This window comes from Amblyomma americanum, chromosome 3, assembly GCF_052857255.1.
Source record: "Amblyomma americanum isolate KBUSLIRL-KWMA chromosome 3, ASM5285725v1, whole genome shotgun sequence".
In the NCBI taxonomy this organism is placed as follows: Eukaryota; Metazoa; Arthropoda; class Arachnida; order Ixodida; family Ixodidae; genus Amblyomma; species Amblyomma americanum.
The window spans coordinates 121,625,412-121,644,451 of NC_135499.1; the positions used below are offsets into that span (position 1 = coordinate 121,625,412).

Sequence of the window (19,040 nt, forward strand, 5' to 3'; positions counted from 1 at the left end):
ACCACGAGTGGGTCATGCGGAACATGGAAAGACGGCATTACAAATTCTCAAAACTACAAAAGTCCCTGGCGCCTGGATGACAGCTGAAGCATGATATGATGTGGACAAGCAAAAGAAATTTCCAGAAAACTACCAAACGTCAGCCAAATTTGAGTGCGCGTGCTGTGTCGAAGTGTCATTAGTGCACCTTAACCCTCTCCAAGTTTTAAGAGCAGTTTAAGATAAGAACTCAGCAATGTAAAAAAAGGTGTAAAGGCTTGGTTCATCAAGTGCACAGAAGTAGACCGTTGGTTCAGTTGTGGGACACTTGAAAATGTACTAGCTTTCAACTTACAGCGATTTCAACATCCACCTAGAAGCAATTTATTGGTTTATGAACATTCGTTGATAAAGCTTTGTACAGCCTAAGCGATAGTTCCTGCATACAGCATTTAGAATTAAATCTGTGCGCATGTTTCTTCATTATAATTTTTTATTTTTCAATTTATTCACTCCGAAGTTGAGTCATATTACTGATGTGTAAGTCTAACAAAATTTAGTTCTTCTCAGTGTATCAGTCACTAATAAATGATTTTATCATTCCATTAATAAAATAATTTTGTTTGGAGGGCAATTCAATATTAAAGGAATATCTCTTCGTGGAATAATTTGTCATTGCCTAGATCCTTTTTAATATCATGTAGTGGGTACTCTCCTAATACCAACGGCAAAATTCTCCCTTCTCACACATTAGAAGAATGAGAGCAATGCGGGCTACTGTCTCGCCGCCTCCTACGGCCAGGGACTCGAGGAACACCTCTTGCAGCGTGTACTGCACAACCTTGGACGATACACTGACGCCCCAGCAGCGGAATCCAATGTCGACGCTCCGTCAAGTACCCCGCTCAAGTTCCATGATCTGGGAGCATTTTAATCTGATTCGCGTAGCCATGACGGCGGAAAGAAGCCTGTACTGCAGCCCGCAGCAAGGGGTGGGGCGCGGCGACGCCTGTCATGGCTGCGCCGCCAGCACCGCGGCGGTGACGAACTCGTCGGCCGAGTTGCACTGCTGCAGCCGACCCTGCCAGGAGAGCAGCTGCTCGAACACGGTGCGCTCCCCCCGCGCCCTCGGCTCAGGTACCTCGGAGCGCAGCTTGTGCAGCACGCTGTCCAGCACCGCGCCCAACCACATCACGTTGCCGTAGAAGCGGGGTGCCGCACGGCCGCTGCACACGGCGCCAAGAAAGATAGAAGGCGAACAGGATTAGCTGCACTCTAAAGCCTGAAATGGGTAAAATGGGGTTAACTGCATCACAATTCAGTGCTCTCGAGGAAGAGTTATTCCGCGGGGAGGCTATGACTGATTTCCTATTGTAGTTAGTCCATTAGGGAGTAATGGTTCCTCTTAAAGAGACTGCTGGTTATACCATGTGGTTTCCATATGACTAATCCCTGCAGCAGTGCAATTTGTGGATGCTCACTGACGTGTTGCGGGAACACTGCGCTCCGCTTATTAGGTGTGGTTGAGAACTGCCTTGAATCTGGAGGAACTATAGGCAGGATACGGAAGCTTCATCGAGTGCTTAATTTTCTCAGAGACCAAAATATCTGGACCATGCCATCTAATTTCGTCCACACAGAAGACCACCAAAACGATGTTTAGGAGACACAGGTATTGGCGGCCTCTTTCAAACGAGCTCTGGGCGTTTCTTATTTTCCTCTTAAATGGCCGCGGTGGTCGCGTAACCATGGTCCTGTTGCATAAAACTGATCATCTAAACTTTCTTCCGTTCACTTTCACGTCCTTTACTCAGTCCCCACGTGTAAGAAAGCAACCTAGCCATCATAACTCCTCAGTCTCCCGTCTCTCTTAACTTTTCTTCTTTCCTTTTGCTGCAGGATCAGTTGATGTTTATTGTTGCGGTTATAAAGAGTACGTTCATCTCATCGCCGTTGCCCGCGTTATGGAATCACGACGCAGTTGCTCGCTTTATACCTAGAAAGTTCAGTTTAAGGAAATGTCAACGCAGCGAGCTAAGGAAAGAAAAATGATAGGCGTAACGTTAAGAGACCAGAAGTGGGCAGGGTGGGTGAGGGAACAAACTCGGGTTAATGACATCCTAGTCGAAATCAAGAGGAAGAAATGGGCTTGGGCAGGGCATGTGATGCAAAGGCAAGATGAGGGTAACGCAATGGATTCCAAAAGAAGGCAAGCGTAGCGGAGGGCGGCAGAAAGTTAGCTGGGCGGATGGGATTATGGAGTTTGGGGGGAAAAGGTGCCGCAGCTGCAAAGGGCAGGTTTAATTGGAGAGACATGATAGAGGCATTTGCCCTGCAACCCATGTAGTCGCGCTGATAATGATAAGGAATCACGGCGATGCTTATCCAAATCCCCTATGTAAGACAATAGAGACTGGGTGTTAAATTCTCACTCATCTACCTTTAAAAAACGGGTCTCATCTTACCTGCAATCTGAAGTAGGACTTCCGAACGTGGCGTCGCGGTACTCGAAGTCATCATCGTCCCGTCCTTGTGAAAGAAAGCGCAAACAGAATTTAAGTAGCGCTCAGTGACACTGCAGATTCGCACATAAAATAAGTGCATTCAAGAAGACTTCAGTTCTCTTTCCTTCTACAGTGAGAAGGAACAAACGGAGTAGCCGCGACAATGCAGCACGTATCCATCCATGAAATACATTTGTAAGACTAAGAGTGGCCAAAATTAAATTATCGGAAGCGGGTATTCAAAGCGGTTGTGTATGGTTTAAGTTCAAGGAAAAAACGTTTAGAGGGCACAAACCATGCGAATACAACTATGGTTGTCGCTTCAAATGCAAGATAAAAAAAACGCCACTTTCCGCTTTCCTAAATTTCTCGCTGTCTTTGAGCCCATGGAAAGCCACGCTAGTGCCCCCTGAGCCACAGGAACCTTTACTCTCCAGTAATAAAGAAGTTTCTGCCCTCACCCACTCACCCTCTGCACGTGAAATGTGATCTCGTTGCAGGGCACTAGCGAGAAAATGTAGAGCACCTTATGTACTTGTTGTACGCGACAGTTGCGCCCGAACGCCATCCGGTAGTAGTTGCTTCAAGCACTTCACTCAGCATGATAGTGTGTGCGGCAAAGCAGAGTTTAGATGAAGGCAGCAAGAAAAAACAAAGCTGAAGCGCATTTTGCTGTTTCTCATCATGGATTCCACGCATGAGCATTACCAGTGCCGCGACTCGAATCACCGGCGTCACGCGACTGTACATCGATACCACGCCGATCGGTCGTGGTAGCATGCTATGAGGCATCAGAATGGGTGTGGTTTTTAAAACTGTCCTCAAAGAAAATTACGGAGAGCCTTACTTCGCGTTAGTTATTCGAAAATTATAGTATTCTAAAGGGTTGACAACGTGTTGACAACAATAATCAACAGGCATTCTTTTATTCGCTCGGTGAATCGGAACGGAGGGTAATCGACTCGGCATTCCAAAATTTCAAATAATCGTACAGCCGTTAATAACGAGGTGAAGGAGACAAAGGCGTGCCGGCGTGGCAACAGAGCTCTTGCCTGCATCGAGGGCGCACGACAGGCACCCCGAGAGGTGCGCCTTGAGGCCCGCGCTCTCCACCGACACGGGATCCGTGCCCGGAGCGAAGCGGTACTCGAGGCTCTCGGCGTCCGTCGGGGCCACCAGCAGCTTGTCGGCGTCCACGCCAAGGTGTCGGAAGCCCAGTGCGCGCTCGGCAACCGCCATGCAGCACGCAGCCTGCTGCACCAGGCTGAGGCCCTGGACTGCGCTACGAAGCTGCGACAGACGGGAGACGCGCACCACTATATGCGGCAGCGTCAAGTAGGAGGAGCGGGAGAATGATAAAGTAATCTCGCGGGAAGAAAATTCAAACCAGTCCCATAACGTTCACACGCACTGTTTTCAAGCCATCTGATTGAAAATCAAGTGCGCTAGAATTCAGTCTACCGAAAGGAGTATTCCATTTAGCTTCTCCCATTGCAATTGTCTTCGCGTTTCATTTGACGCTGATTGCACCGCTGCCCGCTGACTTAACTCGAATCCTTGAGTATGTCGTGGCTTGCACTGACATCAGCGCCGCGGTGCGTCAGCCGCTGAATACGCGACCAAGCTGCACATTGTGGTTAGGACGGCTGAAGTTAGCTGACGCTGTGCAGCCGCCCTAGAATAGGTCTTGGACCAGCGGCATATACTGCGCGGCGGTAATACCTGTGTAAGCCATGCGCTTGATCATTCGTCTCAAGTACGCGGGTTGCTGTATATATGCAGCGGTAAAGGCTCAAGGCTCCGGGCATGGCTGTTCTGATAAATTCCCGAAAGTAGATTTTGCGCATGCGTTACGGTCGGGATATGCGGCCGCGTTTCGATGGAGGCAAAACGCAAAAAAGCGCCCGCGTGCTGTCCGATATCAGTGCACGTTAAATGATTTCAGGTGGTCTCAGTGAATTTTTAGATAAGTTTTTAGTAAGTATGCAGTTAGAGGAAGCCATGTCAAAGTACTTAATATATTGCCTAGATGCGATGATATATTCATTTCAGCTGCTGGTATTCCAAATAGAGTATTTCATATCAAATACGCCTGGCTCCCAATGCGTCCCGGGTGGAGCTTATAAGAGGCCATTTGTCTACGTCTTTATGGTGGACTTCTCCCTACAGTTCTAGACTTATACTCCATATGTCTGCCTGTAATCAATCAGTAATTCAATCAGTTGGTTTTATCTTTCCAGAAAGGAAGCTGGATAGTCTCCTAGGCTAAAGGCTGCTCAAGAAGCTGGACTAAGTGCCAAGAGACCACAGCATGACAGTAGCAGTCAGAAGGCACAGCTACAAGATATAGCCTATATGATTATCAAATATTAACTTTACAAACAGTTCAAAACATGAAATTACCAATGAACATTACGAAAGAGAATGTCCAAAAATCTAGTAATCGCATGCTAATAAGCAAACACACTCAAGAGAGTAAATTGCTTATTACAGTTCCAAGAACAAAGACAGAGTTCTCTGCGAATTTGTTGGGTAATATTGGAAACGTTGAAAACAGCTCACCATCATCTTTGAGAGCGGCTTGCCGGCATAGCACAATTGAAAGACGATGAAATGCCGAGTCAGGCAACACTGGTTTGTACCTAAAGCAGGAAGAAAGGGAAGCAGAAGACAGTACGAATACTCGTGTTGAAACCTGATTTGACGAGCTTCCACCGCAATTACACTAACGACTCCTATTATTACTCACTATAATACAACACTGGCATTCTGAGGCTCGTCTATTACAGCTATTAAGTGAAGTTTCAATTCTAGCGCATTCTCAGAGGTCAAGGCGTTCGGCTGCTGAGCACGAGACCGTGGGACGCAATCCCACCGTGGGGCCAAAATTTCGACGGGGATGAAATTCACAAGAGCCCTCGACAGCGCCAAGGTGATCAATATATAACCCCCCCACCCTCCACTAAGGCCGCCGCCTTTCTGCTTTCGCTAATTTATTCCATCTCCCCCGTCCCTGCCCAATTTAGTTTTCTATGAAAAATTCATTAGCTTTTTACCCTTAAAGCACACTGACCTAATCATAGACAACATGGTCCTATTGCCACCAGGCTCTCTGCGTGCTACCTCGTGCGCAGATCGAAAGTAGTGAAATGGACACAGTCTACGTGGTGGTGTTATGGACACTTTCGTCAGCTTATGAGCGCCATAAAACCGAAGGCGGGGCGTTCTTACCGGCCATCTCGGAAGCCAGGCTGTCGGCCAGGGACTCGGTCGAGCTGCGCCTCTGGTCATTGCGCAGGAGCCACTCGGGGAACGTGTCGAACACGCAGGCAATCCTGCGCATGACAGATCGCTATCGTTGAGTAAAGGTTTCGCACCATGGAAACCAAAAGAGTATAGCACTACGGGCCGTGGCAGCTGCTCACTTATTCGTGTTTGTGGTTCAATTACTGTGGCTTCCGGCTGCTCAGTTGAGTGTGAAGGTACGGTAACCACATTGATTGAAGACGGAATTTAGATAGAGACGCCATCAAATACGGCGTTCATCATAGCCGGTGGCTCTTTCTTGCACCGTACAAATCCACAAACATGAGAAACTTAAATTCGTTCACTGTTGCTTCCTTTTAATCTCTGTCTGCAGTGTGCACATAGTGTGAAGACCCGTTTTGGTGACATATTTTCTCGTCTACAGGGAGCGGTATGCCGGCTTGTTGCTCGTCATTACATGTCTCCGATTGTCTCCCATTAAGGAAAAGAAAATATCTGCGATACCTACTACATGCTTAGCGGGTTAAAATCCTGCACATCAGCGGAAGTAATAGTAGAGATTGTTCTAGCTGCGATATGCACAGGATGTTCAAATTTTAATTTCTTTACTCAAATATCCCGACCGGGCTGTGGCAGATTTAAACACTGTTAGGAATGGCAGGCGAACAAATTCAATCCCAAGCTATACATTCTAAGAACTGATGCTCTCTATGCTAGAGTATACCGGATACTGTACTCTCTATAGCAGAATTCTACTCCTCCAAATTGACTAAGGAGTGAAACGCCTCCTTCGACAAAGAGTACAACTGCCACTGCACTCTCTCGACGGCCAGGAGGAGTTGGGCGATGTAATTTTTTTTCCGCTTTTGCAATGCAGCGGAGCTGTATAGTCAGCTACGACCCGTATCTCATGCAAACTAAGTCTGCCCTTGATTCCGCTGAACGTAAATGAAGAGCTCTCCTTTTGAGCTGCACAAAAGGAGCGATATGCCTGAGCAGAGGTTCTGAATAAGTACCATTAAGCGAAAACATGCTTTTACGTACATGCATGAGAAGTGACTGTCTTGTAACTGTCGCAATTTAACCGAAACATAGCGCAATCGCTAAGTATTTTACGAGCTCCGGAGCCGCCATTGTTATTTTGGTACACCTGTTACAAAACAGCGACCTTCCGAGGAAAAACGCTTCCTAGAAAAAAGCGATGCTTCAGTACAAGAAAAACAGCTCTGTCAGATCCCGTAAACCTTGTCGATTCGCCGCGAAACATCACTCTATATACTTGCTATTGCAGTTCTGATACGGTGTGAATGGTCGACCAGTGCTCAAGTGAAACTTCACATTGTTTTTAATGCAAAGATTTATCCAACAGCACAGCAGTTATCTTGTTCACGAAGGGCGAAGATTCAACATACCGTGCACCATAAATTTGCTTCAGAGCGAAGATTATCCGTGGCGCGCTGCTGCTGTCGGGACATTTCATCATTTACTGAGCTGTGACAACTAACATGGCAGCGATCTGTAAAGTTATACGGCAGAAGTTCAGGAAACATACGCTAGATGCGCCACGGAACTCATAATGAAAATATTTATATGTGTTCAAATCCAAAAACTCTCGTCCAAGTGATAGTGAAGAGGCAGCGCACCCGGCTCGCAACCCAAAGTCTTTCGTTTCGATTCCTCGCTCCGGCGCAGTTTTTTTTATTCCCGGTTGTATCGTTATAAAAGGGTACATCTACCCCTGCAGAGGGCGTGCTTTTGGAAGCAGTGCGGCGACTCTGGAAAAAGGAGTGGAATATGGGACAAGCGTATACTACATCAAAAGGCGTTCCCAGCACTCCTCCTGTTGTTAGACTGTAGAAGTTCGTGAACACGTAGTAATTCAATTGCGTTCTGCACCATGCTGCAATAAAAAGGTACAACGTTCGGACCTTTGGACTTCGATGAAGTTGGGCGTCTTGTAGCGCATTCCATGCCTCAAGGTGCTCAGCTTTCTGAAAAGTGAAGAATAGAGGGCCCCATGCCCCTGAGTTAGATATCTGCCCTTACAACCGGTCAGCTCTTAATTGTTCAACACCGCATACCGGCTTCTGTTCCTGGACGGCTGAGAACGCGAGTCTATCCCCCTTACGATGTCTGTACGAACCCGTGTACAGGCCGGACAGAGTTCGCGGTATTATTTCTGATCTTGTATAATACGCAAAAGGACTGTAATGTGTTGTGCTCTGTCAGAGTCGCATGGTAAAAGTGTGAATGCCCCATTGCCCTTGCAAAAAGCTAGCTAGGGGCGCTATACATCGGGCACTGTGCCATATACGAGTCGTTATACGCAGTATAATTTATTTAAAAAAGAGAATTATACTTTCGAAGTCGAGCCTTCCGCTACTTCTAAACTTTTCTACATATTTTCAGTACTGCGAACAGGGAGGAAACAGAAAGGGAGAAAGTCATTTCAATAAACTTGTGAAAACCAGGAATCCTTCTCAGGGTTTTGCTGCGCTCTGCTGCAAGTTTAACGTCGTGCGGAAGCAGGACACACCACTCCAATTCTCTTGCAAGGTGCGCAGTTTTTTAAGTTCGTACAGCCGTCATTTTTTTTGTTTCTAACCTATATAGATTTCTCTTCTAAGAGTTATGAAAGATGCATTACTGCGATCTCTGCAGGTGATTTGTAAAGCAAGCCGGTAATATGTCCATGACAGAATAGAAAAGTAAACACGAATATTCAGAGCTAAGCAACTTGATTTATCCGTTGCTTCTTTTTTACTTTAGGACGCACAATTTCATTGATAAACAAAGAAAGGTAAGACCAAAAATGAGCTTAATTTTTGAAGAAATTTGAATCGGGATGGTTGCCACAGATTTAAACAGTGAAATTATGCATAGGAAGCTAACACGTTACTTGCACAGAGACAAGTATATTTAATTTTCACGCCCGGAAGGGTGCGTTTTGATATGCAATTCAAGGAATAACATCATTTATTATATTTAACCTTGGACAAGCATTGTTCTGTTCCAAGCCTTTGAAACATTCCAGGCCGCTTAGGACTGCATGTGCGAAGTCATTATCAGAATGACCTACAGCATGCTATTGGCGACGGTAGTTCGAATTGTACCACATATCAACTGAATGCGCGGCAACACATGTATTAAAGGTTCTCTTTCTCGGTTGCGATCTAGATGCATCAATACTGCCCACCACAAATACGCCATTCCTTCGTGAAGGAGGCTTCGACTGTATCTTGCTTGTTGCAAGTAATACACAGCGCAGCTATACTTGATAATCCACGGCTTAGGGACCAGCAGCATAAGCAAGCAAGTGGACTCTAGCCACTACTGCCATGTTTATCAGCATGTGGCACAGCTCACAGGTAGCACTCGAAGGCGGCGGTGATGACCTCGACGCGCTGCTCCGAGAAGTGTCCCAGCACAGGCATCACCTTGAACACGGTGTGGTTGAGCAGAGAGGACACCAGGAACACCTCGCTGTGGCGCCCGTGGGCGAGCCACTTGGAGCGGCTACGCTCCCTGCAGCGCCACCACGTTGCATGGAATGGAGAATGAAAGAGCCCACTTTAGATGACCACTCTGCTCGCTTCTATTTGTCTAAGCTTAAGCCTAAAAAGAATTTTGAGCCAGGCTATTTGCTGCGCGACTGGCAAATGAAACAGTGCGCTAAACTGGGCACAGTACCACAGTGCTTCCGTCTATGCCCCTTTCCTATACGTCCACATTTGCCGCGCCACTCGAATAAATAACCCTGAAGAAATGGGCAGGAAAGTAGAGATAGTTTAGACAACATTGCTGAGCTGCCGTTTGGCCAACCGGAGACAGCTGGCCATTTTCTCAACACTCCCTGTTCTCTTTGTATACAATGCACGCTTCCCCCTTGTGATACTTTATGTATTTCTCTTTCAAGGTGAATATATAAACATTTGCAAAAACTTCCTGGGCCAATAGGCGCAGTGTAAACATTCACTTTTTGAGCAACAACATAAAGATCAAACTCAGATATCGACGATCAGTCAACAGAGCAATGGCGATCAGCATTCAACAGCCGGCATTTAAGAGACCAGCAAACAAAATAACCGTTTCCAAAAAATTAGAAACCCTGATTAGAGAGTAGTAAATTGCTAACCAATCAGATTTCAAAGAGTCCTGCATTCCATACTTTAGACCGGCAATATTGAATAGGACGCTGTCCTTAAGTGTTTCGGACTACTGGGAAATTAAAATAAATATTATTTGCATTTCTAGTATTAATGTTAGGCAATACAAAAACATTAATTAAAAGCGAGTTATTCCCTATGACAGTAGTTACATCCATTGCGAATCTCATAACAATGGGATTGGCGAAATCAGTAACCTATTGAACAAAGGGGCTCTGGACTGATGCCTCTTCGAGCATGTTGTGATACGCACTGCGCTTTGTTATTATTCACAGTGCCCTATTCTGAAAAAAAGATAATTGGATTAACGTAGCACCTCAATGGTCCTCGCGCAGCGCCGCCCATGACGTCATCACTTAGCTATGCGCATCACTGCGCATGCGCTATGCTCTTAGCGGCTATGCTGTTAGCAGTGGAGCGGCCGCTGTCCTTGAGATAAGGCGCAATCTGATAACTACATTAACGTAGGACTTCTATGCATTTGTTCACTACTCGTTTCCTTTGTTTTTGTCGCAAAAGCTGCACTATGCTAGTCAGCAGCGCATATCAGGCGGTCCGCACAAGTCACTTCTGCGCATGCGCCGTAACTATGACAACGACCTGCGCAGAGTCGCAGGTGTTCGCCGCGCGCCATCGCCTGGCCGGTCTTCGCGCAGCGCAGCGCGCGACATCATCACTTAGCTATGCGCCTCAGTGCGCATGCGCGATGCTCCGAGCCGCGCGCTGTCGCGTCGTCGGTCTCCGCGCAGCGCCGCGCATGACGTCACACTTAGCTATGCTCTTAGCGGCTACGCCGCCGCGGAGCGGCCGCTGGCCTTGGAAGAAGGCGCAGTGGAAGACACGGCTGGCGGAAGATGAAGACGATTGGCGAGACGTTCTTCACGTACCTCGGGTGTCTCCGACACGCGCTAGGCACTCCGCGCTTCATTCTTGCGTAGACGGGCAGCCTCACGCTAGGCAATGACTTCGGGGTCGGTAGAAGCAGCTTCCCGTAGGCTCTGAAGATGCCGCTTGCTATACACTCGGCTACCAGCCGTCATCTTCTTTCATTGCGCCTTCTCCCAGGGCGAGAGGCCGCTCTGCGGCTAATATTCTCCAACGAGGTGCAACCGCTAAGCGCATAGCGGATGTGCCCTTCCTTTCCTCAACATCATCGGCTTCTAGAACGTTGTCAACGTCGACGTCAATGACCACATTGAGCGCCGACAGCTTTCGCTTTGTATACCCCGGATTAGCTGAGCTAATCCACATTCATTTTTGTACGCATGCCATGTGCCGCACAACAAACCTTAATACCTCCGAATTTATCTCGCTTGGACAGCGCTGTGTTTCTCGCCGGTCAGAGCATTCTACTGCGAAGACTGGAACCATGTAGTGGTTTAACGGAGGCTCTAAGTGATAGGTCTTCGTTTGGACTGGGTGCTGTCTAGCTCCTTCCGCAAAATGTGCTGGTGCTTCGTGCATAGCCTGGTCAGAACAGGTAGATTATTTCTGCGGGTATCTGCGGGTCGCTCAGAACTATCAGACTTGCAGTTTTGTTTGGAGAAGTTCAGAGGGTAGCGACCCCTGGCCCATATTTAGACTATTGTGTTTACATGATCCACACGAAGGCATATGGGGAACCACTCGACGGGTCAGCCAGCCTTTGGCAGGGCGACTGTGCGCCAACTCACGAGTTAGGCAAGATGTCGGCAAATGTGACGGGCGCGTCCTGGTTGCACATGTCCAGGACACGGCTGGGGAACACAGTGATGGGCTGTGTAGGAGAAGGACAATATCAGGCGGCTGTCTGCAATTAGAGCAGCCAGTTGCGTGGGCGGCTCGCGGTGATTATGATACAAAGTTCTTTATCCCTTTTCCAAGAAACAGAGAAAAATACCCGGCCGAGCTTTCCATAGTACGCAGCGTTAATGCATCACTGGCCGAATTTGACCTATTGTTTAATCGCACGGATTCTTACCTTCTTAACTGATTCTCTGCCCCTCTGCAGTGCTTGCGCAGGCCCTGTAAACACATCAAGCATAGTCGCATGCCTAAAGTAACACATACCCTGACACCTGAGAAAAAGAATAAAATATAATAGTGCCCCATCTGTTTACTAACACATACCATATGGCGGGTAACCCAAAAGTAAATCAAAATAATTTTGGCAGACCGCGTCAAAGGCCCAACGAGCTAGATCTGCAAACACATAGTTAGTTAGCGCAGAAAAATAAATTAAATTAAAGCGTCCTGCCCGCACCTTCAGTAGGCACAACGGTCTGAGCTCTGTGACACCGTGGTGATATTACTCGGAACTGAGGTTGTGAAATTTATAAGAAGCGTACAATTATTCACATTGTTAAAACGCTATGTATTGAGAAACCGGATAGTCCAATGCAAGGGTCCCGATTTCACATTAGAAAAAAGTAACTATAATGAAAATGTTGTCCTAGAATTGAAATGCATGGGGCAGAATAATTAAGCTGCTAAGTTTGACACTACAGTAAGTATTCACTTATCTTTGAAAATGCCCATTTTAAAGAGCAACGGCATAAGTTTTAGAAATCGGCGAACTTGAAGGGGTCGATTGTCTGAAACTTGCAGGTGAAGCATGCCCAGTCCTTTAGGGCTAGCATTTGAAATATCAACGTAATGCTCGATTAAAACCGCGGCGACCTTAAACCTCTCCGCAGCACACAGCATTGAGTGAGGAACGCATGATGACGTCCTCGAGAGTACAAGTACATTTCTAATGTATGAATTCTTGCTTTGAATGAAAAAAAAACAGCGCCATAGGAGACATTGCCCGCTCAGCGCTGTTCAGAGCATCCAATGAGGAAGTGTAGGGTAAGGTTGACAGCAGCGGAAATTTTAGACCTCGCCTTTTGTGACGTCACGCTAATCTTGTGCGCACTGTGCTGTAAGGAAACGCCGTAAGCTTAATGGCCTATTACGTTGCTATTTTATACAATAGCGATAAAATTTGACATGCTTTAGCTACAGCCTATAGACCAGAGCACGAAATAAATTAGAGCGCCGCAGTTTTGAAAGCGCTGTGGCCTCATCCGTTGAACGCGGACCTCCGGGTTGCCACGCGAGGACACACCACACAGCGCACACAACGGAGCAGCGGCTGAACGGCTCTATGTAAACGCTGCATAACTTCGTAATTGAATACAATTTGCAGGGGTCGAGTTTATTATCCTGCGACTTTCAGCGAGGCCGTTGTGCCCACCGGCGGTGAGTTCTGCAAGCCCCTGGTTCACGACCGGGCAAATGCCTCCGGTGAGAGCGAGAACTTCGGATACGATTTTCTCAATCCATGTTTTGATAGAAGACCGCGAAACGATGAGGCGTCCTTCATAGCCCGAGTCTTTTTGGGACGTTAAACCCTCTAAGACCAAACCGTACGATGAGGCAGGGTTCAGTAACGCAGTAAGCATTGCTACGAACTCTTCATCAGCATGCCTGCCCTTTGCGCGATAATGCGGGAATACGTGTACAGGTAGCAGGTCTGATGTGGTTTTGTCAAGTCACTCTCTCGAACCCTCCGAGGCTGGCACTTGCTGCAAGGTAAGAATTACGAGCGTGCGTAGCCGCGATATTCCGAAATCCGGAGTATGCGATAATTCGGGAAACCTTGACGAAGCGTTACCCACCTAATAGCACTTGAGCACTCGGGCTACAAATGCGATCCGATTCCAAAAACCAAAATATGCTCATGGAGGACCGCCTACAACCTAGCTGCTGCTTTTCCCCTGGCTGTTAATATATGCATATACAACGCAGTGGTGCCTATATGACTTCTCTTACTTCCAGGGGGATGACGCGGACATGTTTAAACACTCTGAGAGGTTACAAAGCTCGCTTGTTGTGCATGGCAGAAATGCACTTTGTACCATTTTCGCAACCCGGCGGAAGATGGCGCCTGTTGCGTGGGTTTGAGAGCGCGCGCGATACCGTAGTGGTGCGAGAGTATCGTATTCTGGTCTATATAGTTTTGAATCTTTGAATACCGTGGAATTCTCAATAAGTGGTGCAGTGGCCCTTTAAGGTACATGCATGTAAAAGTTACAAAATTAAAGGAAAGCTACGGGCGACATCGCGTTTCTATTGGTGGTATAACCACAATGACTGTTCCGCACCGCGTAAGCTGGAAGCGGTGATCGAGTAGGCCTTGCGACTGGTGCTCACGGGCCAGGCACCTGGGCAGGTACATTGATGCAAACTGAGGAAGCAGCCCGCGACATGTCAACTGCTGGATAGGCGCGGTCTTAAAAGCGCCGTTTAAATGATTTTATAAGAATTATACACTGTGGCTCACTAAGGGTAAAAGGTCAGCCGAATGCATTAAAACAATCATGCTCTAATTATTGATAACACCATATATTAAGCTTGCTTTAAGAATTGTTGCGTTAAATCACGCGTGGCAAACTCATCTCGCTACTCTGATCGTATTGGGAAATTTGTGGTTTCCAGAAGCCGGAATTCAGAAAGGGGAGAGGAGGAAAATAAGCAAGGGGAGCAGGCAAAATCAAACGATGAATTAGTGTTTAATGTAGCGAAATTGATATCTCGCTACTGGCCCACAAAACATGGCTAGTCGTTGGCTTACAACTCAGACGCAGTAAACAACCGGCCAGTATTTGCTTCATTGAGTTGCGTGTCAGACATGGAGGTTTCGGGCTATTTGATGTAGCAGCGATCGCTTGGGTGGACGTAGTTGTTTCAATGCAGCTATTGTTCTTTTTTTTTGGGGGGGGGGGATATTGGGGGCATCCGTCGACTGTGAACACCAGACAAAGGTGTACTACAGATTGAGAAGAAGAGACGCTACTAGCGTAGCGCTTCCGAAGCAAGGGTTGAAAATTTACGACTGCTGCTTTTAAAAATGAGATTAAAATTACTGGGATAAGCATCGCACAACAGGGCGCTAAGTTCGAAACAAGCTTGTAGTTTACGACCAGCTATGACCTTCAAAGCATTTAGCAACAGTGACTGCAACAAACATCCACAGGACAAAAATGTTCTAACATCTCATTTAGTTACGGCAGGCAGTTTGCGACGCCGCTAATGTAGATTTTGCCGGCAAAAAGACAAGTCTCTGCAATGAACACCTGCATCATAGCGCTTAGTTAATGTACTCATACCTTTCTCTCCCATTCCTGTCTCCATCTTTACCTCTTTCATCCCCTCTCTTGCTCACATCCTTCGTATCCTCCCCTTTGCCCAACGTAAACCCCATTCTGCTTTCCGGTAGGTGTCAGGCGGCCGCGCTGCATCTTTTCCTTCTCTTTACTCCCCAAGGAGTGGCCTACAATGGCTGCCTCGCTGCCTCCTTCATGGATCCTTGAGGCTCCTGTGGCTGCGCTAGAACCATCGCCAACTCCTCGCAGCTGAAGCCCACGCCAGCGAAAGCCATACCTAAATCCTATGGATGCATTTTCCCTCGAGCTTCTAACCATTGCACTTGGCCCCGAGTCTTTTACCCTCGTTCTCTTTGTCTCAGAGTACACAAACAATTCCGAAACACAATCCGCTGTCCGCCGCACAATTAACCGCACCCTATCGCTCTCACTTCACAGGATGTCAAACCACGAGTGGCCTTCGCCCTAGAGCCTTCCAACGCAATCTCCTTTGGGTCCCTGGTCGTACACAGGTTGACGACAATGAGCTGGCGCATCAACTCGTCCGCGACGGGCACCTTTGGCCCCCTCCCAAGTGCTCGGAACCCAGTGGGAGATTCTGCCTGCGCAGCACTTTCAGAGTGGTCTACCTCCATCTCCGTCTCGACAAACGCCTCTGCCGACCCCGTCATCAATCAATCACTGTGCTGCAGGTTTGATCTCTTGAGGACATCCAAATGAATTCACTCTTTACCCTCTCCCGCCTCTTTCTCTATCGTTAACGATTCAACCCCTCCTGTCCCAACTGCCCCTCTACCTTGTGTATCCCACTGCCTCTCCAGCTCCCGGTCTGCAAAGGAGTGCGGTTCCTCTCCCCCAGTCCCTTTTCCTTTCCATCGCCACCTGGCTCGACTGGCTGGGCGCCGAAGAGGAAGCGTGACTGGGCGCCCAGGTGATCATAACGCTCGACCTGTGATTTCTGGCTCAATGATTGTTTTTACTACTACCTTTCAACATTTGATCTGCAAAAAAAAGGGAGATTGGGCCAAACATAAGATTAGTACTGAGGCGCACGTCTGCGGTCGGCCAGGCACTTCACATAACACCTCATTCCTTATACGCAAGCATTACACGGGATGCCATAAAACATAATGCCATAATGAGACATAGAAGAGTTTTTTGTTTTTGCTGTCTATAGGAGGATGCGGGAAACAGATGACATTAAAAAATAATTAGTTTGGAAACACATGGCGGTATGGGCCGACAGAGTCGATGCAATGACTCCACTACCCGAGTAGAGTCTGCATTGTGCGCCGGCACACCCTAACCCAATGAAAGAAACTCCGCATGTATCTAGTGTGGTGAGACTTGAACAATGTGCCCTATTAAACGAGCGCAGTTCGAGAACTGCGACAAGTTTCGTATATACAATTTTCTTCAACCTCTTACCAAATTGAAGCATTATCTGCTAAACACTCTCTGCTTTATTAGAAGCCATTCAGCATTTCGGAATAATGCCAGAACTTCAGTAATCCCGTGCACAGAAATCTATACTGAAATTATAACCTTTACAGCTAACTATCGCACACTTGTATTTCGTGAAAACGTTTCCGCACAAATAGACGACGGAGACAGCAACAAAGACCAACTGAGATGTTGCCTCCGCTTTGGCACACTTACTCTGAGCATCTTGGCGATAGTCAGTTCCCTGAAAAACAAAGCTTTAAAAGACAAGCTTACGCAGTTTACCCATATTCGCAATCAGCGCATGCCCACCGAGGCTAAAAACGCATATCGCTTGTGTGATATGCCGTACGCGTCGCCCTGCTTTAACCTTCACCGTGAAACTCAATTACCAAGAAGCCTCACCTCTTTGTATTTCAGTTCCTTCCAAATGAAGACCGCCGCCGAGAAAAAGTACACTTACCTCAACCGCCAGTGGTCCAAACATGAACCATTTGAAAAGGCCGGCGTTGTAAAAAAAAGGACTTTCTTCTGTTTATCGTATATCTAGAGAGGACCTCGGTTCCACGTCGAAACGTTAGCACTAAATGTGCCTTCAAGAAGTACAAAATTTATCAACCGTTTCCACTGCTGAAGCCAATGGAGCCTATTTTCGTGAACAAGCATATATATTACCAATATAAAACAAGCACTCGTCTTTTTTCTAATGTCAATATATATTGCTAGTATCCTAATCGATAAACCAATTTGCGACCATGTATGTTCTAAACAACAATCGCACCCACACGAAGGAAAGGGTCTGAATAAGGCTCTCCCAGCCCTACATGAAGGTCTAATCGCGCAGCACCAGCAGATCAAAGAGCGGGAGCATCGTCTCAAACATGGAGTGCCCTAGACGTCTTAGCAAAGCTTGACGTATAGCGTTTCGTGCTTACTAGCTGGATGCGAGGGAGCGGCTGCCTTCGGTCCCACAGCGACGTCGGACAGGGCGGCGCTGGGCGAGCTGGGTGAGTGCTCGCCGGGGGTCAGCGGGCTCTTGTCTGCGGTGTCCAGCTCGTCGCTGTCCACGGGGCTGACCTCTCCTCCGGAGCGCCTGTCTCCGTTGGACAGCAGCGGGTACGACTCCGAGAGGAGCCGCCGCGAGCTGCCCGTCGTGCGGCTTGAGCTGGAACTACCAGTGCCGCCGTACGCGGTCATCAGCGTGTACAGCAGCACCATGCCGGTCAGTAGGCAGGAACACGCTATGAAGAACGCCACCTGTTGTTCCGGGCGTCAGCAAGGTGAAAATGAGGGAGGGTGAAGCAAAAGTTAAATTATATACCGAGAGATCGCGTGGCATATCTTCCGGAATAGGTTAAAAAAGTTAACTGTCTAAAATCTAGCTAGGGAGCCATCGTGCGACTTTAGGCATGCTCTGGTTTGGTTTGGTATGGTTTGGTATGGTATGGTATGGTATGGTATGGTATGATATGGTATGGCGTGGCATGGTATGTATGGAATGGCGCTGTAGGTAGAGTGCTGTAGAGTATGGCATATTATCGTGTGGTATATGGTATCGTATATTATAGTATGCGGCTGTAACAGTACTCTATGGTATCGTATGGTATGGTATGGTACGGTATAGTATCTATTTCAGCTGATGATGCTCTGCTAACCTAACGTATATGGCCAGGGCTGTAGATCGCTCGCGCGATGATAATGGCGAGGTCTAAAAGGGTCTCTCGAATTTTGTTTAAACCAAGTTCAAGCTACAGCAAGGCATGAGATGAGTACAGATTGTCGGCCCGCACTTCGTCCGAACCCTTGGTGTATCGCGGGTAGGATATCTTGTTATACATAACGTAGAGCGTCATAGAAAAATAAAAATAAAAGTACGCTGGACCCGCACAACCCATTGCGCAAGCAAAACGAGACGCTTCGTTACCTGGTTCGCGTGCAGGAAACGGAGCACACCGCGGGTAAATGCAGAGTCTAACCACGCAGGTGCGCTATCGTCGTCAATGGATGTGGCAGCTTGCATGGAGCCCCTGTCGCCGTTCAGTCCAGCGCTGCTAGATTCGGACGCCGGTCTCGAAGGCAATGCAGTTGCTTGGCGGCTGGCGTTGGCGCCGTCGTAGCTGCCGATGAGCTGCTGCGACTGCACAACATTTTTGCCCTCCTGGCTGACATAGGCGTCGTGGTCCGGTATGTCCTGGACTTTTTCTGTCAGCCCCGGCGGCCACGGGGTGAGTTCTAGGGGAGGAGCAGAAGACAAGTCCAGAGTGGCCACAAGGATTGCCAGCAGCACTGCCGCACTTGCAGACATCTTTTCTGTCAATTGGAAGGGTATGAGATGTCCGGCAGCTGTGGGAGACGCTGCTGCAAGCTTCAATGGCGACAGCAGAACAGGCACGCGTGAATAACAGTCACCTCTTTCTCTTTATCGGCCGATGATTCCGCGCGCTGCATAAGGAAGAAACGATGTAGCCGCTGCCTTTTCTACAGCACGTGAATGACTATAGCACAGGGCGCCACTGATTTTTAACTCGATTTGCTACGCTCATTTCGGTTCG

The 19,040-nt window shown here is 47.8% G+C and overlaps 1 protein-coding gene across 1 annotated transcript; it reads right to left on the bottom strand.

Moving 5' to 3' along the window:
- Positions 1 to 691: 691 nt before the first annotated feature.
- On the bottom strand, positions 692 to 18,793 carry LOC144124072 (uncharacterized). The gene is made up of 11 exons (XM_077656740.1): positions 18,413 to 18,793; positions 17,424 to 17,745; positions 11,877 to 11,920; positions 11,590 to 11,672; positions 9,117 to 9,275; positions 7,679 to 7,741; positions 5,715 to 5,818; positions 5,046 to 5,125; positions 3,536 to 3,773; positions 2,445 to 2,508; positions 692 to 1,205 (listed from the first exon to the last, which is right to left on the bottom strand). Exons 1-11 carry the CDS (start codon positions 18,791 to 18,793, stop codon positions 992 to 994), a joined length of 1,752 nt encoding a protein of 583 aa, XP_077512866.1. The 3' UTR covers positions 692 to 991.
- Positions 18,794 to 19,040: the final 247 nt, after the last annotated feature.